The following is a 21,495-nucleotide window of genomic DNA, read 5'->3' as shown; positions in this document are numbered from 1 at the left end:
TAAAAGAGGCACATATTAACAATGCAATATTTAGTCTATATTTAAGAATCTGTGTCAGGATGGCTTGTTTTCAGTAAAGTAGAGATGTAAAAATGGAAACATTTGGGTCATGTTATAAGATATATAAACGTTGTTATGGCCAATTATAGGCTAAAACAGTGTGCAGATAGAAGATTGCTTGAATATTTTATTTCTTTATGAGGTACAATTTATCCTTCCAACATACCCCAAAAAGCATACTATTCTTTAATAGGCTTCCAGGAATGCAGTGATTGTGGTCATGGGTCTTTACACATCTTCCTCAAGACAAAGACTAATTCAACCTAAGTAATGGATGGAAAGTAAATTTGAAAGAATGGAAATTCTATTGAGATTTATTAAATAATACATGTTTTCATTGTCAATCTCTTTCCACTAATAACTTCTGTTGTTTCACTACTATAAGATTGAAAAAAAAAAAAGAGGGAATACTCAAGAACATAATGTTTGCTCTCACCCCAAAAAAACCACCAAGGTGTTTGTTAAAATAAAATTGATTCTTTGCTTTATAGTTCAGAAACATAGTGGAAATTGGTGGTCCTTGTAAAATGTTTTAAGAAATGGAATATTTCCAACCATTCCTTGTCATTTGTTGATTTTTGAAATATTGCTGATGAAATTTTCAGCCATTTTATGTAGAAAGTGACTGTGCTGTGGAATGGACTGAATAATAGACATGTAACACAGGAGCCTGAGAAAGGCCTTTGGGAATATTGATATTATCTCTAATTACATTTTTCTTTTTTCAGGCACTATATTTATTAATTATTCCACCTTAGTAAGTGCATGCAGTGTTTGAAAACCTATGGACAGATACTTAATAAACCACCACGATTATGAATCAATTAGGACAGTGTCTCAGTTTAAAGATACATTATTTTCCCGGACCAATCTTTGATAATTCAAGAGCTTTTCCCCTATCACTTGGCCTGAGTATTCATTTACTTGTAGAGCATAAAGAGGATGGACCTTAGATCAAGACAAATGTAGGTTCAAATTACATCTCTCCAAATTGCTAATGTATAACCTTGGATGAGTTATGTCATCTCTATTCTCTCTGAGAATTCATGTCCCATTTATAAGTTGGCTTATTGTTAAAAAAAAAAAAAAGTTAAATAAGATATAGACGGTGCACATTATCGTGTGAAATAACTTACACTTAGTAGCTATTTGACTATTGATAGCTATCATTATTATGTACTAACTTTTTTTGGTAACATATTCATATTAACATGTACATACCTTCTGTTTCTTTAATCTTTTTATATATATAACAAATCTATGTCTATATATAGAATCTGTATCTATATATAGCTTAATCGATATATATATATAAAACAAATACCTGTGACAGTGCTCTTTTCATAATAGACTGTGAAGCTTATTTACTGATGATTATATCTTGATACGCTGTTAGTATTGATGATGGTGTTCTGTATTCCAGACAGTGTGCGACTAACACCAGTTTTATTTAATTTATACCTTGGTCTGATGACCAAATGTAGTTTGCTCACTTTATACCTGGTAACCTACAGCTTAGAGAAATTAAGTCACACCACTTGTAAATGGACAAGTGGCTTTCTCTTAAACACTATATATAAATTTGTAAAGCAGATCACAACATATGAATATTACTTGTACTCATCTCAAATTAGTCTTTAATCTTGAGCACTATATCTTAGGTCATTGAAGTCTTGAGACTATGACAGAGATCAATGAAAAAGACTAATAAAAAATCATAATGATAAATGGATGTTTACAAATATTCAACATAATAGAGATGTGGAAGAGAAAGAGAACACTATGAGCTAGAGTGATTAGGGAATATCTCACTGAAAAAGCAGGGAAAGCATGAGAGTTGAGTGAGATTTAGGTAATGGGAGAAATGCATGAAAGTTTATGTCTAAGAACACATCACTGTTGTATAAGGCATGCGATCAGCACTCCTCATACATGTGTCTAAATGAATTACCTAATGCTGTTAGGGGAGTGATGTGTACACACATCAGGAAGCGTGGAAGTATTTGAGAATAGGAATAGACATCTCTTACGGAGGGAAAGGACACTTTTAAGCAGAAAATTTCTAGGAAAAAAGTCCTACAAAAATACCATAAGTAGCACAAAGTTCAAAGACAGTAGGAATTGAGAAAAACTTTTGTGTTTACAATTATAAAGTCATTGACAACCTTTGAGTATGGTTTAATCCGTAATAAGGCAGAACCAGATGGCATGGGATTTTATATGAGTTGGTGTGAAGGAAATCAGGGCAGCTGGTGTAGACAATGTATTTATTGTAGAATTTTGTTACCATCATGAAATATAAAGCAGTGTTTGTATGAAGTTAATTGAGTAGGTTCTGTTGTATAAGAACACATTAATAAGCCAAAATGGCCCTCATAGTATAAAATTAAAGAAGGAAAAATAAGATGAAGGATTAAGTTTCCATATAATTACATCTAACCCACTGCGAAATACATTACTGGGAACAAGTCTAAGGAAAAGAAACAAACAAAAATGAAGTGAACTGGTTTAATTGAGGCTGTTTGCCACGCAAAACTCTGTGGAACAGCCTCAGAGAGTCTAGCAATAGTAGCACTTGAGAGTTGATGCATGTCTCTATACGTGAGCTAAATATTGGCTGTCAATCCATACATATATACATTCTTACATAAACAGACATGCTAAATAAATGGTGGTTTGGAATTGATTTCGTACTTGGTATGAACTTTCTTCTTTTAAATCCTTAAGTTTAGAGAATAAACTTTTGGATGTAATAATAAAGAATTTTCATTGATGTAAGTTCATTTCAGAGAAAAATCTACTTCTAATAGGCTATTTCCTCTTTTTTGTAGGTTTTTTCATCTGGTCCTGATGTCAATTATGACCCACATCGCTGGTTAGCAGAAAGCAAGGTAATTAATCTTTGAATCCTAAAGTTACCATAATTTTTATGACCTTCAAGGCATCCTATTTGGGCTAGTCATATATTTTAGCATGTAACTGAGCATTTGAAGGTGTAAAACTTCATTGCTGGGGAAGACATCATTGTAATGCATTCAGGAAACCTCCATGTTCCTTTAGTTTAACATTGAAAAATTAGCTTAAATATATAGGCATAGAATGCCAGAATGAATGCAGGTAAAACTTGAAATATTAAAATTAGATTTTCAGAGAGACACATTTTTTTTTGCATTTTCCTTGGGGTAGGCAATCTCTGGAGGAGCCAAAAGTCAAGGCAGCTGTAACCAGCTTTCATTAAACATATATACATATATTCTGGTTCTGGAGGGTAAGCTCAAAGCCTGACAAACCTCTGTGTGGCTCAAGCAAATCCTTCAGCTCTCTGAGTGTCTCACTCTCTCATTTACAAAATGGGAGGGGTAAACTCTATGTTCTGACAATAATATTTTTGCTTCATGATCCTTTGTTAAATTTAATGGAAGGTTAAAATTGAACAATTTGCTAATTTTAGCAAAAAGATTCTTCTACACTGTGGGATAGTTACCAATTACCTTTGTAGATCAGATCAACTTGGAAATTCATTTCTTTACATATATAGACAATTATGACCACATAAGATGTAGTTATCTATTTATTCAAGTATTAATACTTAAACACTTGCATTCCTTTTTAGAATAGTTTTCTTCAGCTTAAGGTACATATATCTTCCATCCCACTTAAATTCTGTAAGAAAACCAACCATACTATAAACCTGACCAGCTGTGGTCAAATTTAGGATTTTGTTGCAAGAAAGAATGTTTAATTTTGTACTATATCCTTATTTAAAAATATGACAAGAGTGAGGTTTCAGAGAAGGTATTTGAGTTTTCCAGTGCCATGTAAAGAATGGGAGAATGGATTACATGCCATGTCAGATTCAGTTAACATTCTTACCATTATGTGTATTGCCATCTTCAGTCTTTATTCCTTCAGCCAAGATTTATTGATTCTGTACTTTTTTTGTGCGTGTACAGACATTGGGGCTATAAGTGTTAGCAAGCCATGAAAGTTAACAAGGAAAACGGATACATAAATGAGTTTTAGAAATCTTTCAGATGTGTTATATTGTCATAGAAATATGTAAACATCGAGGAACACCAAAGAAGGAAGAGCTGACTATGGGGTTTGCTGGAAGGTTGGGAGGGCAGGATGCTGCCAGCCTGTCACTGAAGGCTTCCGAGAAAAATGCAATATTTAAACTTGGTCACAGGAAAAATATGTAGTAGTTCTCCAGTTGGCTAAGTATAATAGTGGCAAAAAGGTGAATATTTGAGTAAACACAGATAAAACCCTGAGATTGGTGAGTAAGGTGGGAGGTGGTACAAAGGAAGAGTTCACTTTTGAAAACTAGATATGCATTAGAGAAGCCTTTAAAAAAATTCTTAATAAGAAAACTAACAGTATTACGATTGGACACAGGAATTTACTCAACCTTACTAAATTTTCTCTCCTTTAAGTACAGTGGTCCTGTGCATACTCAACAATTTTTGATAGAAGCAAATGCAAACTTGTATTTATGCCACCTGCATAGAAGATTTGGAATATACGTGTTTTGCTGTCTCAGAATTTTTTGGCTAGAAACTTGTTGTGCATTAATAAAGCATTTCTCTTTTTTCTTTTCCCCAACTCCACAATTCTGACAAGAACAGTGTACTTGGAATTTTCTTTCAAGTTAAAATCTTTATCATTTCTGAACAGAAAGCTTTCACTGCTGCTGCTCAGTTAAATTATGAGAGTCAGAGATGACTCTTAATCATAGCCCTTTAATTTGGGAGCTAGCGAGTAGTTTTCCCTTATCATTTAATGGGATTGAACTTCTGATCAGACGAGTTTTAATGCTGCATGAGACGACTGTTTCTCTACAGTGTAAAAGGGTCGTGATAAGCAGTACTGTCCTGACCAACTGACTAAGGAGGAATTGAATCTATTTACTAGAAAGAGGGCTTAGGTTATTGATGGGGTACCATACTGTAATTCCCATGAACTGTAACTAGACAGCTAGCTCTATAAGTATGGAAGATAAGATCTGAAATCAAAGGACAAGAACTGTATGGAGAGTAAAACTGCCCTTCAGCTAGTGCATGCTGACACTTTGCAGTATTAGAAGGACCTCTGATGGCATTTAGTAATTGTTTTCATAAATCTGCCAAATGAATTTCTTCTTTTAGTGTTAATCCTAGATTGGGTGGGGATTGTGTCACTGCTGCTTTATTTGGAACGTAAAACATGAAGTCCAACTAAGAGTTGTACCAGGTTGGTAGGTAAAAGAAGCAATATAGTAAGAATAATACATCACAGGGAGGAAGAGGGTTGAGATGGTCGTAAGGGTCAATAATACAAGGAGTTCCCATAGATAAAGGATTTGTTTTTGTCATAAATGCTGACAAGGCATGTAGAGGCCAAATTTTATTCAGTTTAACAGAGAATTTACTGAGTAGCTATTGTGCCCCAATGCTGTATTTCACGCTGTGGACATAAAAATGAACTAAGACATGATCCTGCCTCTCTGGGAACATGTTTTCTCTAGAAAATCTGACACTTGTGTAGATAATTTTAATATTATATGTTAGAGCTGGGACAGAGGTATGCAGAAGCTGTCATGGAGGCTAATGCCTCCGGGGACTCTTGAAGCTAGCCAGGTAAAGAGGAGACAGCATGTATGCAGAGTAAACCATTGTAGTTAAACCATGGTTACTTAGGAAAGCTACTTAGTTACTGAGAAGAGTTTAGTTTGTAGGAATGGCCTGGGAGAGAAACACCATGATAAATGAAAAGAAACCTGAGTGATTTGGCAAAACTACAGTATGAAAATAAGAGACAGAGAATGTCAGGAATGAGGCTTCAGAAAGAGGTAGGGGTTAGATCCATCAAGAAGAGTATTGTGTGAAAAGCTTGGGTCAGCTCTGCATTTAGTAGGGAACCATGAAGGAGTTTTGAAAGGGAGAGTGATATGCTCATAGTCTTATTTTAGAAGCATCACTGCTAGTGATGTGAAAGGTAGATGAGAGGTGGGAAGACCAAAGGCAGGAAGAGCAGTTAGGAGGTCTTCAGATGAGACCCAGGTCTCTGGCTGAGGTAGGGTGAAAGTTTGAATTTAGGAAGTTGTAGAGATTCAGAGGAAGGGACAGACTGAAGAAATATTTTGGTGACAATATGCAAGTGATGTTTAGTGTTATGTCAGAGGCAGATGGAGAAGGAGATGTCCAGGATTTTCCATTCAAACTAGAAGACCCGTCAAAGGTTGGTATCGGAATAGGCAGGCATGCAGGCCTAGGTAGGCAAGCTTGCAGAAGTATTGGAAGAGTTTCCATCATAGGAATTGATATCTAGAAAGTTCCATCTGGACAGGAAGGCCCAAAGAGAAGCAGGGACAAAGGCACAGATCAGAGTTTAGGTTCAAATCATGGAAAGAAGTGAGGAGTAACAGAGTCATTTGCAGTGAGAAAGTAGGGACAACTGATCAAATCTAGAGCCAGCAGGCACTCACTCTCGGGAGGAACCACAATACTAGCGAGCATCGCTCTCGATGCCAGACCTTAAGTTATCCTTTTACGACAGCGAGTAAAAGGAAAGCTGGTGTCAGCTGCTCTTGAGCACAAGGCAGGAGCCCCAGTGCTCTGTTGTTTACATTTAGCTCTGGGGATCTGCTACTAATTATTCCCTCAAGATGCACAAAAATGAATTTATGTGACGATCTTTTCCTTTTTGGCCTTTATTCGACTGTATTGAAATTCCCATTTACTCTTTTCCTGTTTCTTTGGTCTATAAGCTTGATGAGGGGAGACCTGTTTCTTTCCTGTTTCTCATTGCATTTTTAGCAGTTACCACAATGATTGACTAAAGCATCAATAAATATTTTTTTTAAAAGAGTGATTAATTGAACGTGCTGCATTTTCCTACTCAGGTTACGTCCTCAGCTTAAATAATAGCAATGAGTAAATAACAAGCAGATTCAATTTTAGTAAATATATGAATTCTCAAATACTGGTTTTATTTGATCAGAACTTTAAATTTTAAGATTTATATGTAAGAAATATGCTTCCAAATCCAAGGGGATTTTCCTATGTTATCCTTTTTGATATAATCCCAAAGAGTCACACTTTTTATAGTATAACGTGTTCTACATGTTGACAAGCATTTGTTCTTCCCTACTGTTTTTGGGGTGTTATAACTGAAGCAGCTTTAGAGATCATATGGTTTCTTCCTCATTTTGTAGCTGAGAAAGAGGTCCTGGAAGTTTTGAATTTTACCTAAGGACATAAAGCTACTTAGTTACTGAGAAGAGTTTAGAAGCTGGGTCTGAACTCTTTGCCATTGTTTCTTTCCACTGATTGTGTAATCTACACTTGAATATAAGCCTTACACTTATGAATATGTGGATTTTGAAAATTAGCCATTGTGTGAGAAATACTAGACCCAGCGTATTTAATTCTTGTTGAAGAATGCAAATTATCGGCCAGTATTTTATCCTTCTGCTGTAGATACCAAAATGTGATACAAGAACTCAGGCATCTTGATTCATGTGTTGGAAACATACTTTAGGTTGTGTACAGGGAACACATTCAGTTTAATTGGAGGAAATATTTTGTATTTTTTAGTATGTGCTCTTATTTTGGAGATAGTTCTTCCTGGTTATATTCATAACTAAGTAGAAAAGTGGAGAAAGTATCATTGAGATAATAATTACATTTCGAGGTTGATTTAAATTTGAATTTTGTAGTTTTGGTATAATTCTTGTTCTGTTGGTCCGGCACATTCTAAAATGTTGCCATGTTCTGAAAAGTTGCCATCCTCTTTCTTTATCTTTGGTTCTTACACAGTCGTTTCATCTCAAAATTGTTTTTAGAGTTTTGGCAAAGGAATAAAGGAAGCAGAGTAATTAAAAGCAGCAAAATTATGGGTCCTATTATTATTGCTAACTATCAATTATGATCTTTTTATTCAGATTTTCTGTTTTCCTTGGTTTTTAGCTTTGAGTCATTCCTTCTTGACTTTTGGTATATTATCCCACTAAATCTCACCAGAGGATTCTCACAGATTAAAAAGAGCATTTTGATTGTTTTGCTAGGTACTTATAGCCCCACCTAATTGCAAGCTGTCAAATAGGAAGGTAAAAAACTACCTTATGTAGAAATTCTTTCTCTACTATGGTTTATTTAGCAGTACTTGTTGATGTAATTTAATAAGTGATCCTGTTATATAATCTGTAAGATGCTCCTGTGAGTGGTTAATAGAATGGCGTTTGCACTGTGATTAATAGCCTTGTCAGCTAATTATTGTTTGAACTGGCAAAGTTATTCCTAACTGTGTTCCAAGCTGTTTCTGTAAGACACTTAATGAAAGGTGCTGGGTGTTTCTCTAACAAACGCTGATTCTCATAATTGATTACTGGTTGATGAAATCTCCATAAATTGATATTTTGTTTTGTAGGATAAATAATAGATTCTGCATATTTATTCAATTCCTAGCAAGCATGTAACTATAACCTGTTTTTAATTTTGTGTGGCAATGGAATAAAGGCTCCATAGAATACCCTGAAGCTCTAGGTCATACTGTGTTAGTCTGCTGGGGCTGCCATAATAAAATACCGCAGACTGGGTGGCTTACACAACAGACATTTATTTTCTCACAGTTTTGGAGCCTAGAAGTCCCAGATCAACGTACCAGGGCAAAGTTGGTTTCCGGTGAGTCTTCTCCCTGGCTTGTAAGTAGCCTCCCTCCATGTGGGGCCAGCGGATAGTAGACTAGGGGTATGGCTGGGAGAGTTGAAGTCTGGGAGTCAGAAAATATCTCTTCCCCTGCTTATAAGGACACTAGCCCTATAGGATTAGGGCCTTACTCTTACGGCCTCATTTAATCTTAATTATTTCCCTAAAGCCCTATCTCCAAATACAGTCACACCGAGGGTTAGGGCTTCAACATATGATTTTGAGAGGGGATATAATTAAGTTCATAACACAGATCAAACCTGATTAATGCTTTATTTCAGATAATTTTTTGATTTTTTTTGTTTTTATCAGAATCAGCAGAATTATTGTTACGAAAAATAGAATTATTGTTTTTCCATCATCATCTCTTAGCAACAGTAGTGAACACAGGCCAAAGATTGGGATGGAATAAGTAGAAAAGCATTGAGAAAAGGGAAATATGAAGTTATTTTCTAAATTTGCAGTTAAATCCCTGGGAAACAGGAGATTAAACTGGATGATTGAAGCTGGTGATCCCCAGGGACTCATTTTGTTTGGACCACATGGGTTTTGAAAAATTGAATTCGTGATCAACATTTTTAAAAAATCAAGTTATTTCATTATTACAGCATGAGATTTATTTTTCTTTTGATACATCAGAATATCTGATATCACTAGAGTTTCATTCTTATGTGGTGGAAAACTATTAGAGTTAAGATGAAGAATCATGGACGTGACCACATTAGAAGGGATGGCCTTCTAACCTTTTTCTTTGGGTGTGTGTGTGGTTGCATTTTTATAATCCATGTTGATAATGTTCAGGTCCTAAATGTGTTACTTTTGAATGTTCATTAAGCTTTCTTAATATAGTTAACTGTCATTTGATGTAATCCCCATCATTTTCTATTGACTCCCGATATGAAAAAAGGTATTACTTGCATTTTATCTTTATAAAAAAAAGCTTGCCTGTTATTTCTCTTAAAATAGATTTAAGAGAAGTAGATATGTATCTTGTATCAATGTGTGGTTCAGAATGGTAAAATACTAACGTAGTAAGCCTGAATGAATGGCACTTTTTAAGAAAAATGAAAGAGGACATACTTTCTGTGTACTTGTATTGATGTTTTCTACTAGCACCTTTAGTATTTACATTTGCTGTCTCTGATGTAAACCAGTGCAATTAGTTGCTGTAATGTTATCTAATAATGACATGGTCCTCATGCAGTTGATCTTCCTGTTCATGACAGGTTGAATAATCTGACTTCTTTTACTTTTTTCTCACAAGGATTCTTATGGTCAACTGTGAGCCTCATACCTTTCAGCAGTCCATGTTTGATTTTTTCAGGTTCATTCCTTCAGGTTAATCCCTTCTAGATTTCATCTTGCATGTGTGTGTTTCTTCTGTATATCAAGGTCATTTCATTTTATTCTCAGTTGAAAGGTGGTAACGGTCTCCATCAGGCTAATAAATCGATTTAATATTCTAATACCTAGTTATTTGTGATAGTATTAAGTAATACCTGACCTCAGACTAATCCTGGGGGCAACTGACATCTGAAAGCTGCTGTTTAGGACCGTGCCTGCGTGGCACAGAGATACAGGGCTGGCATGTGTACATACTTTTCAGCCCTTCTTCTTTGTAGTTGTACTTTTTATAATTTGAATTGATAGGAATCAGATCCTAAACGTGTTACTCTTGAATGTTCTTTAAGCTTTCTTAATATAGTAATACTAATAAGAATTTTGGATTTTTTTATTTTCAGAATACCATTCTCTTTTTCTGTTTCATTACTTAAACACAAGGTGCTGTCTCTTTACAAAAAAAAAAAAAAGAAAAAAAGAAAAGATAAAAAGAGACAAAGAAGTTCATTATAAAGGGATCAATACAAGAAGAGAGAATAATTGTAAATGTTTGTTGGCTTAGCATTGGAGCACCTAAATATTTAAAGCAAAAACTAACATAGCTAAAAGGAGAAATAAACAGTAGTGAATATAGCAGTATGGAGAATATAATTTGAATGTTATGCTCATCTTGAGTAGCCATGAAGGCATAATCACCATAAACAGTTTGGTGTTCATGTTTTCAGTCCTATTTTGGTTTGATGGGCTGAGCTGCAGTTATTTTTTACAAAAATGTATATTTTTAAAATTGCTAAGAATACCTGTGCCTTCCTCTTGACAGTCTCTGGCATTGAGGGTACCTCGCTTGCTGCAGGATTTTCTTCGTCTGGGATTCTAGCACCGAGACGCTTGTATTTTCCTCCTGCCTCTCCAGCTACGTCTCAGTTTTATTTTAAAATTTCTCTCCTGTTCATCTCTTCTAAACCCTCTTGTTATCTCTTAGACATTCTTCATGGGCTTTTTTGTCTATTCTATGCCTTTGACTTCCTTTATGCTCTTTATTCTTTAGTTTTTTTAATCTCTCATTCATCTCTTGAGCTTTAGATCTATATATCCATTAGTCATCCATACTTCTGTGTCTTTTGGTCTTAACAGCTCCAGTATATTTTATCCTAATGTAAACTTCTTAACACTTAGTCTTTGCTTCTTCTAGGTTTCCTTTTTCGGTTTTCTTAAGTTAAAAATTGGCCATGATTACTGATTCCTTACTTTCTCTTACTCCTCACATTTAAGTCTCAAATATGTACACTTTGGTCCAACCCTTGCCATTTTTACTTGATTGGAATATTGTATCAGTCTCTTGATTTCCAGCCTCCAGTGTGTGCTCCACTCTGTACAGAAAGTATACTTTCTAAAGAATGGTCCAGTTCACCTCCTTGTCTCTCATACTGTGGCTAGATGGCGATGGTGGTATATCACCCTGACCTTGTTTTTTCCCTAAGTGCATTAGTAGAAAGTGATAGTAGAAAATGCTCCTTTTATATGGCAGAATTGACCATGTTTTCTGCTTTTCCTTTGCTGTGGACGTTTTTTTCTCTTTTTTATTTGCATAAGCATTTCAAAGTAGATATTGGGAAATGAAGCAGGCTTAATTACATTTCTGCAATCCTAATTGGAAGTCCATAGTTTAGTTTAAGTTGGGAACTTCTCTTATTTATTTAGTGACATTCAAACAAGACAGAGGCCTGTGAATTGTATAGCAAGTATTAAAGCCAGGTCTCATCTCTGTGGGGAGGTTTAATTTTAGCTTTATTTATCTATCTTCTCTTATTTCCTCCTTTCGTTTTTTTTTTATAGTTGTGAAATAACAGCCAAATTGAGATATAGTACACATACCATACAACTCGCATATTTAGAGTGTATTATTCAGTAGTTTTTATTATCTTCACAGAGATATGCAGCCATCAGTACAAATAAATTTTAGAACATCTTCATTACTCCAAAAAGAAAATCTGGACCATTTGGCCGTCATATCCTTATCTGCTTATCCCACCTTCCCCATAGTCCTAGTCAACAAGTAATCTGCTTTTATCTCTATAGATACATCTATTCTGGACATTTCATATGAATTGAATCATATAATATGTTGTCCTTTATGACTGGCTTCCTTCATTTAGCAGAATGTTACCAAGGCTCATCTATGTTATAGCATGTATCATTACTTCTTCTTGCTAAATGACTGTCTGTTGTGTAGATATACTGCAGCTTATTCATTCATTTACCAGTTGATGTTCATTTGGATTATTTTCATTTCTTGGCTATTGTGAATAATGCTGCTATGAACATTTGAGTACAGGTTTTTGGGTTAACGTGTTTTCATTTCTCTTAGGTGCATATCTAGGAAAGAATTGCTGGGTTAAATAATAACTATGTTTAAGCTTTGGAAGAAAGTGCAGATTGTTTTCCAAAGTGGCTGCACTGATGTGCATTCCTATTGTTAGTATTAGAATTTTAATTTCTCTACATACAAACTAACAGTTGTTGTCATCTCTGTCTTTTTGATTTTAGCTGTTCTGCTGGGTGTGAAATGGAATCTTACTGTGGTTTTGATTTGCATTTTCCTAGTGGCTAATGCTGTTAAGCATCTTTTCATGGGGTTATTGGCCATTTGTATATCTTCTCTGGATAAATGTCTATTTTGATCTTTTGCTTAATTCATTATCTTTTTATTTATTGTTTGAGTTCTTTACATGTCCTAGATACAAGTCCTTTCTCAGATATATGATCTATAAATATTCTCACCTTGTGGATGGTGACCATAGAAGCATAATGTTTTAAATTTTGATTAAGTCCAATTTATCAACTTTTTTTCTTTGGTCGCTTATGCTTTTAGTGTCATGTCTAAGAAATGATAGCCAAACCAACATTACAAAGACTTCTGCTGTTTTTCTTCTAGGAGTCTTATATTTTTGGATCTCACATTTAGCTCTTTGGTTCATTTTGAGTTAATTTTTTTTATATGATATGAAGTATAGGTCCAACTTGATTCTTTTACGTCTGACTATTCAGTTGTCCCAACACTACTGGTTAAAAAGACTGTTCTTTTCTCATCAAATTGTTTTGGCACCCTTGTTGAAAGTCAATTGACAATATATGTATAGGTTTATTTCTGGACTCTTAATTCTGTTTCATCGATCTGTATGTCTGTCCTTGTGCCAGTAACACACTGTTATGATTACTATAGCTTTGTAGTAAAGTTTGAAATGGGTAAGAGTTAGTCCTCTAACTTTGTTCTTACTTTTTAATGTCTTTTTTTGGGCTATTCCGGGTAGAGTGGCCACCTTATTAGTGGGAAGTTGGTAGAGGAGGGAATTCCCAATATTGCTGTTGCAGCTACCAGGAATTTAGCTCACACAAATCAGAGCTATGAAGATGGAAAATCTTAGTGATCTCCCCTTCCTGTAAAATACCTACTATTAAGATCTATTTCTACCCATACTTCTGACTCCAAATATGTAAATTTTCCACATCAAGTAATTTTTCAATTTTTTTGCAGTCACCAACTGGGTGCCCTACAATTTAATTTAGCTCTGACACTAACTACCCAGAGTTTAAGAGCTCAGTCCCACAAGACTGCCCCTCACTTCAGATGCCAGTCGCAAGTATTGGGTTCCCAGTTTGCCTCCATTTCTATCTGACCTGACTACAAATTGGGGCTCCCATACCAACCCCCCTCCCCTAGTTCAGTTATTTGCTATAATGGCTCACAGACCTCAGGGAAATACTTGACTTACCATTTCTACTATATTATAAAGGGTACAAATGAACAGCCAGATGAAGAGGTACATAGGGCAAGGTCTCAAAGGGTCCTGAGTGCAGGGGCTTCTGTCCCTGTGGAATTTTGGATGCATCACGCTCCTGGCATGTAGATGTATTCACCAACTTGGAAGCTCATCAAATCTCATTGTTCCAGGGTTTTTATAGAGCTTAATCTCTGGTCCTCTCCTGGTGTCCCCCATCCCCCTTCTTAGAGGTTGGCAGGTACAACAGGAAGTTCCAACTCTCTAATCACCAGCCCCATTCTGAGGCTTCCTGGAGGCCCTACCCTATACCACCTCATTTATATAAGCTCTGGTGTGATCCAAAGGGTTTGTTAGGAATCACAAAGGACACTTCTATCACTGTGGAAATTCCAAGGGCTTTAGGAGCTCTCTGCCGGGAACCAGAGACAAAGACCAGATATCTTTATTATTATGTCACAATATCATATACCTTGACTGTAAACTTGGGGAAGGTGGAACCCTGTCTTGGCAATACCCTTCTGGAAGGTAGGGTGGGAGTCAGTGAGGCTCAAGTGCCATAGATCTCTGCTGTTCTTAATGAGGCTTAATATTTCTTGAATAAGTATTTCTTCATTTGATATATTACCTAGGACAATTTCTAGAGATTGATTTTTTTTTTAATTGTAATTTTCAGCAGTTATAAGTATTTCACTGAAGAGCAGTTCCACCCAGTGCCTCATGCCATCATCCTGGAAGTGGAACTTCTATAAAGTCCCTCTTTTGATGAGAGTTTATGTTAATAAATGTGATCCCAGTTTTGCCTTTACAAGCATAATTTTTATTTTCCTTTACCCAGCATATTCACCCAACATATTATACATTGGCCGGTTTACAATATTATTGTATAATTTGTGCGTAATTTGACTAATGACAGTATTTGTTCTATGTCATAGAGGTACCATCTGTTAGACCTTCTGACCAGAGGAACTATGCCTCTTTCATTTCTGGGGATGTTTGAAAGCTGATGTACATGGAGAGCCTACAGTCTAGGGGCCATATCCCAACCCTGCTTCCACATGGTCTAAATATTTCTATCACAGTGACTTTTAATATACTGTTGCATGTCCTAAGAACTTCCTAGACTTCTTGAGGCCTAGAACTTTCTTGCTTATGGATGAGTGCTTTTCAGAGAAATTGTCCCTTAGCTTAACCTAATTTTCCCTTCTGGTTCACCACTTCCCCTGTTTTGCTTCTTACCGAAGTGAAGACTGTTTATTTAGATGATTTAAAATCAACTAGAAATTGGAGGGTAGTCTCAGTTGAGAAGATCCTGAGACCTGACTGAAATCCTGTCCTATTGAAGGTGGAAGAAAGATTTTTTTTCTCATCCCTGTTTTAAATACCCAGATATTAGAGTTGGTGAGATTAGAGTCCATGGAGAAGAAAGTTGCTTCGAATAAATTTCCTAGGCTTTTAAATGTAGACAAATGCTGATTTTATCTCCCTCATATGTTAGAGACTCTCTCTACTTGATTAGCTGGACAATTAGGGATGTGCAGTTTTAGAAACCAAAACTAGGAATTTTATCCTTTTTTTTTAATCTCTGAAATAAAACTCCCTTTTATAATGAGTTTCTAGGTCTATTATGGAGTGTTTTTGATTTGCAAATGCTTGTAATAGACTGCCTTATATATCAAATTAGGGGGCTAATTGTATTACAACTGGAAGTTTAGTGGGCCAAACTTTTCTGTAATATTGCCTTTCCAAAGATGATAGAGTATATCAGTTGTTGTGTAAAAATCTGAAAAAATCATTTCTATACCAGCTTTTAGCTGACATAAACCATTATGCAAATTAAAACATTATGAGTATTTTAAAATTTTGGTTAAGGTTGTTAGTTATTGTCGACATTTGTTCAGATTTTCCATGACTTTCTCATGCTTTGAAATGCTACTGTTTTCTAGATTTTTTAAAAATTAGATTTAAATGTCATGTTTTTAGACTAAACTTCAGTGGCTCTGTGAGGAGTTGAAAGACAGAGAAAACAGCGAGAAAAGTCTACGGCACCAGCTGATGCTGTGCAGACAGCAGCTCAGGAACGTGACCGAAAACAAGGAGTCCGAGCTCCAGTGTCTCTTCGAACAGATCGAAAGACAGGAGCAGCTTCTGGAGGAAATACATCAGGAGAAGAGAGGTGTGTTAGCTGCTCTTACCCTTTTTTTTCATTTTCTTTTTTTTTATATTCGTGGGATCCTAGGATTAGAAAAACAAATCTATTTCTCTCGCCTCCAGTTCGAACCACAGAATTTCCACATCCCTGTCCTTTCCTTGTCTCTTGTCTCCTTATCTTCATTTCCGGCTCTAGAGGAGAAAGCTGTTTCTTCCTGAGAACTACTTCTTCAGCTACTGTGTTCCTCCTGTGTACATAGCATTTGTGTCTCTTGGCCATTTTGCAAGTGCTAATTTGGTAAGTTATCTTTGTTCTTCCCTGAGAAAATGCCAAAATTCATATTTTTCTTCAGTAGAATATCCATTAATTCATTCAACAAATGTTTATTGTGTGCCTCTTTTGTCTTAGGCACTATTATAGGTGCTGAGGATATATCAGTCAGTAAAGCAGAAAAAAATCTTACTCTTGTTTAGCTTACATTGTATTGAGTGGGGGTGACAGAAAATAAATGTGGTAAATAAATAATGTAATACATAAGGTTATAAACACAATAGGGAAAACAGTAAGGGAAGGCAAGTTTAGGAGAAGCAAGGGGCAGAGTTTAATATGTTTAATATGTTGGCAATGCTTAAAAGTTAGACAAGAGTCTTGGAGAATTACCTTTCTGTTCGGTTCTACTAGGGATGCATATGGTGGGAGAAGGGAAACAGGTCATGTATGGGAATCCTATGTGTGTTTCATGTTGTGTTGGCCTTCGGTCTTTCTCTTGCTGAACTTTTTAAGTTTAAGAACCAGAAAGAGGCGTCATGTAGTGTCCCACTAAGAAAAACTAAACATTAACATATGATAATTCTTTTTTAAGTAACTTCTTTGTTTTCTGTTTTAGTGATCAGCATTATTCTCTCCACATGTACCACTTAAAATTGTTTATTACTGTACTACACTAATTCTCAATTTTTTTTTGGTATCAAGATCATTTTATATTCTTAAAGATTTTTAGAACTCAGAGCTTTTATTACTGTACATTAAGTAGATCAGTATCTACCATATTAAAAATTAAAACTGAGTATTTGAAAATACTTATTCCTTTAAAATAATAATTATAAACCTATTATATACTAACATAAAAATTAATGAAATTTAACTGTTTTTCAGAACAAAAAATTTGAAGTGGCATTGTTGTTTGAACTTTTGTAAAGCTCTTTAATTGCTGTCTTAAAAAATGACAGTTGTATTTTCCTTTCGCTTCTGCATCTACTCTGTTGTTATATTACATGTCATGTAACCCTTGAAAAAACTGCACTTTACATTCATGAGAAATTGAACGTGAAAATACAAATAACATTTTAGTATTATTATTAAGGGGTCTTGGGTGGTCCCCAAATACCCTTTGAGAATTGTTGCTTTAGTGCAATTGAAAGATATAAATGGTGCCAGTAGTAAAAGTCAGAGGATGCACTCCTTTTTTAAAATGACATTACAATAGAATCTATTTGTGGAACTGATAGATAAAATACTATATGATCTCTGTACATGTAATATGTTGTAGTCTATTCACATTAACACTAAATCACAAACCCAGTTTTCTTTTAGTGAATATTATCAGTATTGTCACCCCGTAAATCATTTCTTTGCATAAGGACTGTGTTCTTGTGTATTATAAAATCATAAAACTATCAGTGGGAGGAAGTCCAAAAGAACCAAATATCTGTGCACTTAGATAATTATAAGACTGAGGATCACTTTAAATTTTCTACCACTTCTAAAGCTTTTTCATAAAAGCTTCAGAAGATAAACTGTAATTTGTAATCCCTCAGGATGATTGTTTTTATTTCTACTTTTTGAGTTTAATAAAAATTTATTGCTTGCCTTATCTATAGAGCACTTGAATTCCTTTATACATCTTAGAATCAGCTTATCAGTAAAAAATAATCTACTGGTGTTTTGACAGGATTATGTTGAATGTATAGATTAACTTGAGGATGGACGTCTTAATGTTGAATCTTTCCAATCCATGAACATGGTGTATCTACCCATCTATTTAGATTGTCTTTAACTTTTCTCATGCACAATTTATAGTTTTCAGCAAACAGGTCTTACACATCTTTTTAAGGTTTATTCCTAAGTTTTAAGAAAATTTTATGATACTGTATAAAATAACATGTTAAAATTTGAATTTCCAACATTCTCTTCTAGTGTATAGAAGTATGGTTGATATTTTTGTTGTTAAACTTGTGTAACCTTAAGCTCACTGATGAGTTATACTATCTTTCCTTATACTTAATCTTGTTATCTCCAAATAAAGACAGTTTTGCTTCTTCTTTCTTTCCCTGTTCCTTGTCTTAATCAACTTGTTGGGACCTTCAGTACATATTAAACTAACCTTGTATTCCTGGGATAAACTCTACTTTGTCAAAATATATTTTTCCTTTTACATATGGCTGGATACGTTTTAGTAATAGTCAAGAATTTTTGCATTTGTGTTCATGAGGAATATTAGTCTACAGCTTCTTTTCTTGTAGTGTCTTTATCAGGTTTGGATGTTAGTGTAATGATGACCTCTTAAAATGAGTTGTGTTTTCCCTTTTAATTTTTGGAAGCAATTGTGTCAAGTTTGTATTTCTTTTTAAGTGTAGGATAAAATTCATCAGTGCAGCCTTCTGTGCCTGTCGTTTTCGTTTTGGGAAGGTTTTTAATTTCAAATTCAAATTCTTCAATAGATATACGGCTGTTCAGAATTTCTACTTCTTCTTGAATCTGAGCTTTGTTAATATGTGCCTTTCAAGATATTTTTCTGTTTCACTGAAGTTGTCAAATTTATTGGCTTACATTTTTCCGTAGTATTCCCTTTTAAATTCTTTTAGTTTCTGTGAGATCTGTACTGATGCCTCTTATTATATTCCTGATATTGATAATTTGTTTTCTCTGTTTTGTTCTTTATACTTCTTTCTGAGGGCTTTGTTAACTTTATTAATATTCATGAAAACAATCTTTGAATTTAAATTTTTTTCTATTTGTCTTTTTAATGTTTTATTGACATCTACTCTTATTTCCTTTCTTTTACTTAGTTTGTTTATCATTTGTTCTTATGGATTCTTAAGTTGGAGGCTTTATTTTAATACTTTTCTTTCTTAATATAGTCATTTAAAGTTATAAATTTCCATCTTAGGAATACTTTGAACATATTCCACAAATTTTGCTATGTTGTCTTTGATCACTTAGTTAGAATTAGAAAATATTTCCCTGTGATTCTTTTCTTCAACCTATGTGTATTTTAGAAGTGTACTACTTAATTTCCCAATTATGTAGAGAGTTTTCTAGATATCTTATTATTGCTTTCTAACTTAGGACCCTTGCGGTCATAGAGTACACTCTTCATGATTTTAATTCTTTACTGACACTTATTTTTTTGGCCCCAGGCGTGGTCTATCTTAGTGAATTGTCTATATGCACTTGAAAATTAGTTATGTTCTGCATTTATTGTGAAATATTCTATAAATGTCACTTACGCTAAGTGATTTCACAATGTTCAATGTTCCTGGTGATTTCTGTATACCTACTGATTTTGTCTACTTCTATCAATAACTGATAGAGGATTGGTACAGTATTCAGTGATTACTTCGAGTTTGTGTGTTTGTGAGTGATTTTTTTCCCCCAAATGTTTTGAAACTGTTGTTAGAGCCCATCTTAGTATTGATTGTGGAAATGCATCTTGTTAGGAACCTATTGTAATGGTCTCAGTAGACACAAAAGAGGGACTGAAGGAGGACACTGGTAATGACAAGAGATGCAAAAGCTTTTGTGGAGAAATTAGTGAAAGATTGAACAGTATAGATGAATGAGAGGGAAGACTCACAGGATATTCTGAGGTCTTAGTGGTTTTGCCATTGGGAGAAATTGGAGAGTCAGGAAGTAGGGGCTGATTTGGTGGGAGAGAATGAAGGATCCCATTTTCATCTATTTCTTAAAATCATAAAAAATAGTCTCAGGAAGACACAAACTTTTGTAACAGAGAAATGATGTAATTTCCTGCCTTATAGGATTAATATGTATTAGGTATAAGATGTGTTAGGTGCTGTCTGATGATTCAGAAATAATAAAGACTTAATGTAAATAATGAAGACCAAGCAAAGGCTGTTATAGTTGCATACTTATAACTATGTTTATTAAGAAGTAGAATGAAATAAATACATTACCTGAAATATTAGCAAATGTTCCTGGTGAAAAGGGAAGTATTGATTACTTCTGTTGAGGCCCAAATGGGGAGGTTTTTTGTACGACGTATCTTTTTATTTAAATCTTGGAGAATGCAGCAGGATTTCTATACGAGAGGAGGAGGAAAGTTTCTTTGCAGCAGTCTGCTTAGTGATCTCTTCTTGCATACTTTAGCATTTGCTTACAGTGGTATATATAGAAGAGGTAAAGGAATGATGATAAAATTAACTAATGATAAACTTTAGATATTTCTGAAGTATCAAAGTTAACTATTATGGAAACTTATACTTGATTCCCTTCACCATCTTATGAGCTTGTCTGTTAGGTAGAACAAGGTTAACCTATTTATAAGTGAAACATGATGGAGAAACTTCCTATTCATTGGAACTTCTATTCTCTTCACTAATATTTTTAGTTTGATTTAATATCATATTTAGGGACATGCCAGGTTAACCAAGGCCCACGTACAAGGAGTTTCTATCAGTGAGTGCTGCCAGATTTGTAAATCTGAGTTGTCTTATGTTTCCTGGACTATTTTAAGCCTGTAGGTTGGGACTGGAGTGTTGTAAAAGGAGAAAATATCTATTGAGAAGTTAATGTCATGGACCTCTCAGAAGTTTAGTAATTATTGACTTAAGAATTCTTCATTGTTATGAATGGCAACAAATACAAGAGTAAAGAGATGTAAAATGCAGCTGGGAGGATTTAGGTATGATATTTTAATTTGTTTAAGTAGTTATTTGTAATAATTTCTTAATAAACCAACTGCTGCCTACCTTCTTAATATTCTGATAACCCACTACTCCTGTAAGTGCCAGTATTCCTCTGTAAGAATACATACTTTGAAACTATGCAGATTACTAAAAACTAAAATTTATGTGCAAGTTGGAAGGATTTCCTTTTTCAAAGGTCTCCACAAGGAGGGGTATCTATATAGTATGATTTAGTTCCATTCTTACTTATGAAATGCAAATTATTATGAACAAATACAGCAGGCAATTTTCATAACATATTTTTCCTTAAACTGAAATTATGAACTCTTAATTAAACAAAGGACCCATCTTTGTTTTCCAGGCGCTTTACGATTGTGACTGTGACTATTTAGTGTACATAATTTTTCTTCCTGGAGTAATTAGAAATTGACGTAGACTCTTAAATTCCTTTCCCTTAAAGATGAAATTTTGTCTTCTTATTCAATTTCTAGTTTTAAGTAGGTGTTACACTCATTTGGCTTTGTTGAATTAGCTGGGATCTTATCAGT

The 21,495-nt window shown here is 34.6% G+C and overlaps 1 protein-coding gene across 7 annotated transcripts in view; it reads left to right on the top strand.

The window, feature by feature from the left end:
• CEP128 (centrosomal protein 128) overlaps positions 1 to 21,495 on the top strand; it is a 357,186-nt gene that overhangs the window by 146,201 nt on the left and 189,490 nt on the right. For all 7 annotated transcript variants that reach the window (XM_032482452.1, XM_032482451.1, XM_032482457.1 and 4 more), the window contains 2 exons: positions 2,892 to 2,951; positions 15,851 to 16,043. In XM_032482452.1, the coding sequence (XP_032338343.1) occupies positions 2,892 to 2,951; positions 15,851 to 16,043 (253 nt within the window). The remainder of the gene's footprint in view (positions 1 to 2,891; positions 2,952 to 15,850; positions 16,044 to 21,495) is intronic.

Source organism: Camelus ferus, chromosome 6, assembly GCF_009834535.1.
Source record: "Camelus ferus isolate YT-003-E chromosome 6, BCGSAC_Cfer_1.0, whole genome shotgun sequence".
Classification (NCBI taxonomy): Eukaryota; Metazoa; Chordata; class Mammalia; order Artiodactyla; family Camelidae; genus Camelus; species Camelus ferus.
The sequence above is the reverse complement of the archived record's forward strand: the minus strand, read 5'-3'. Positions and strand labels throughout refer to the sequence as shown.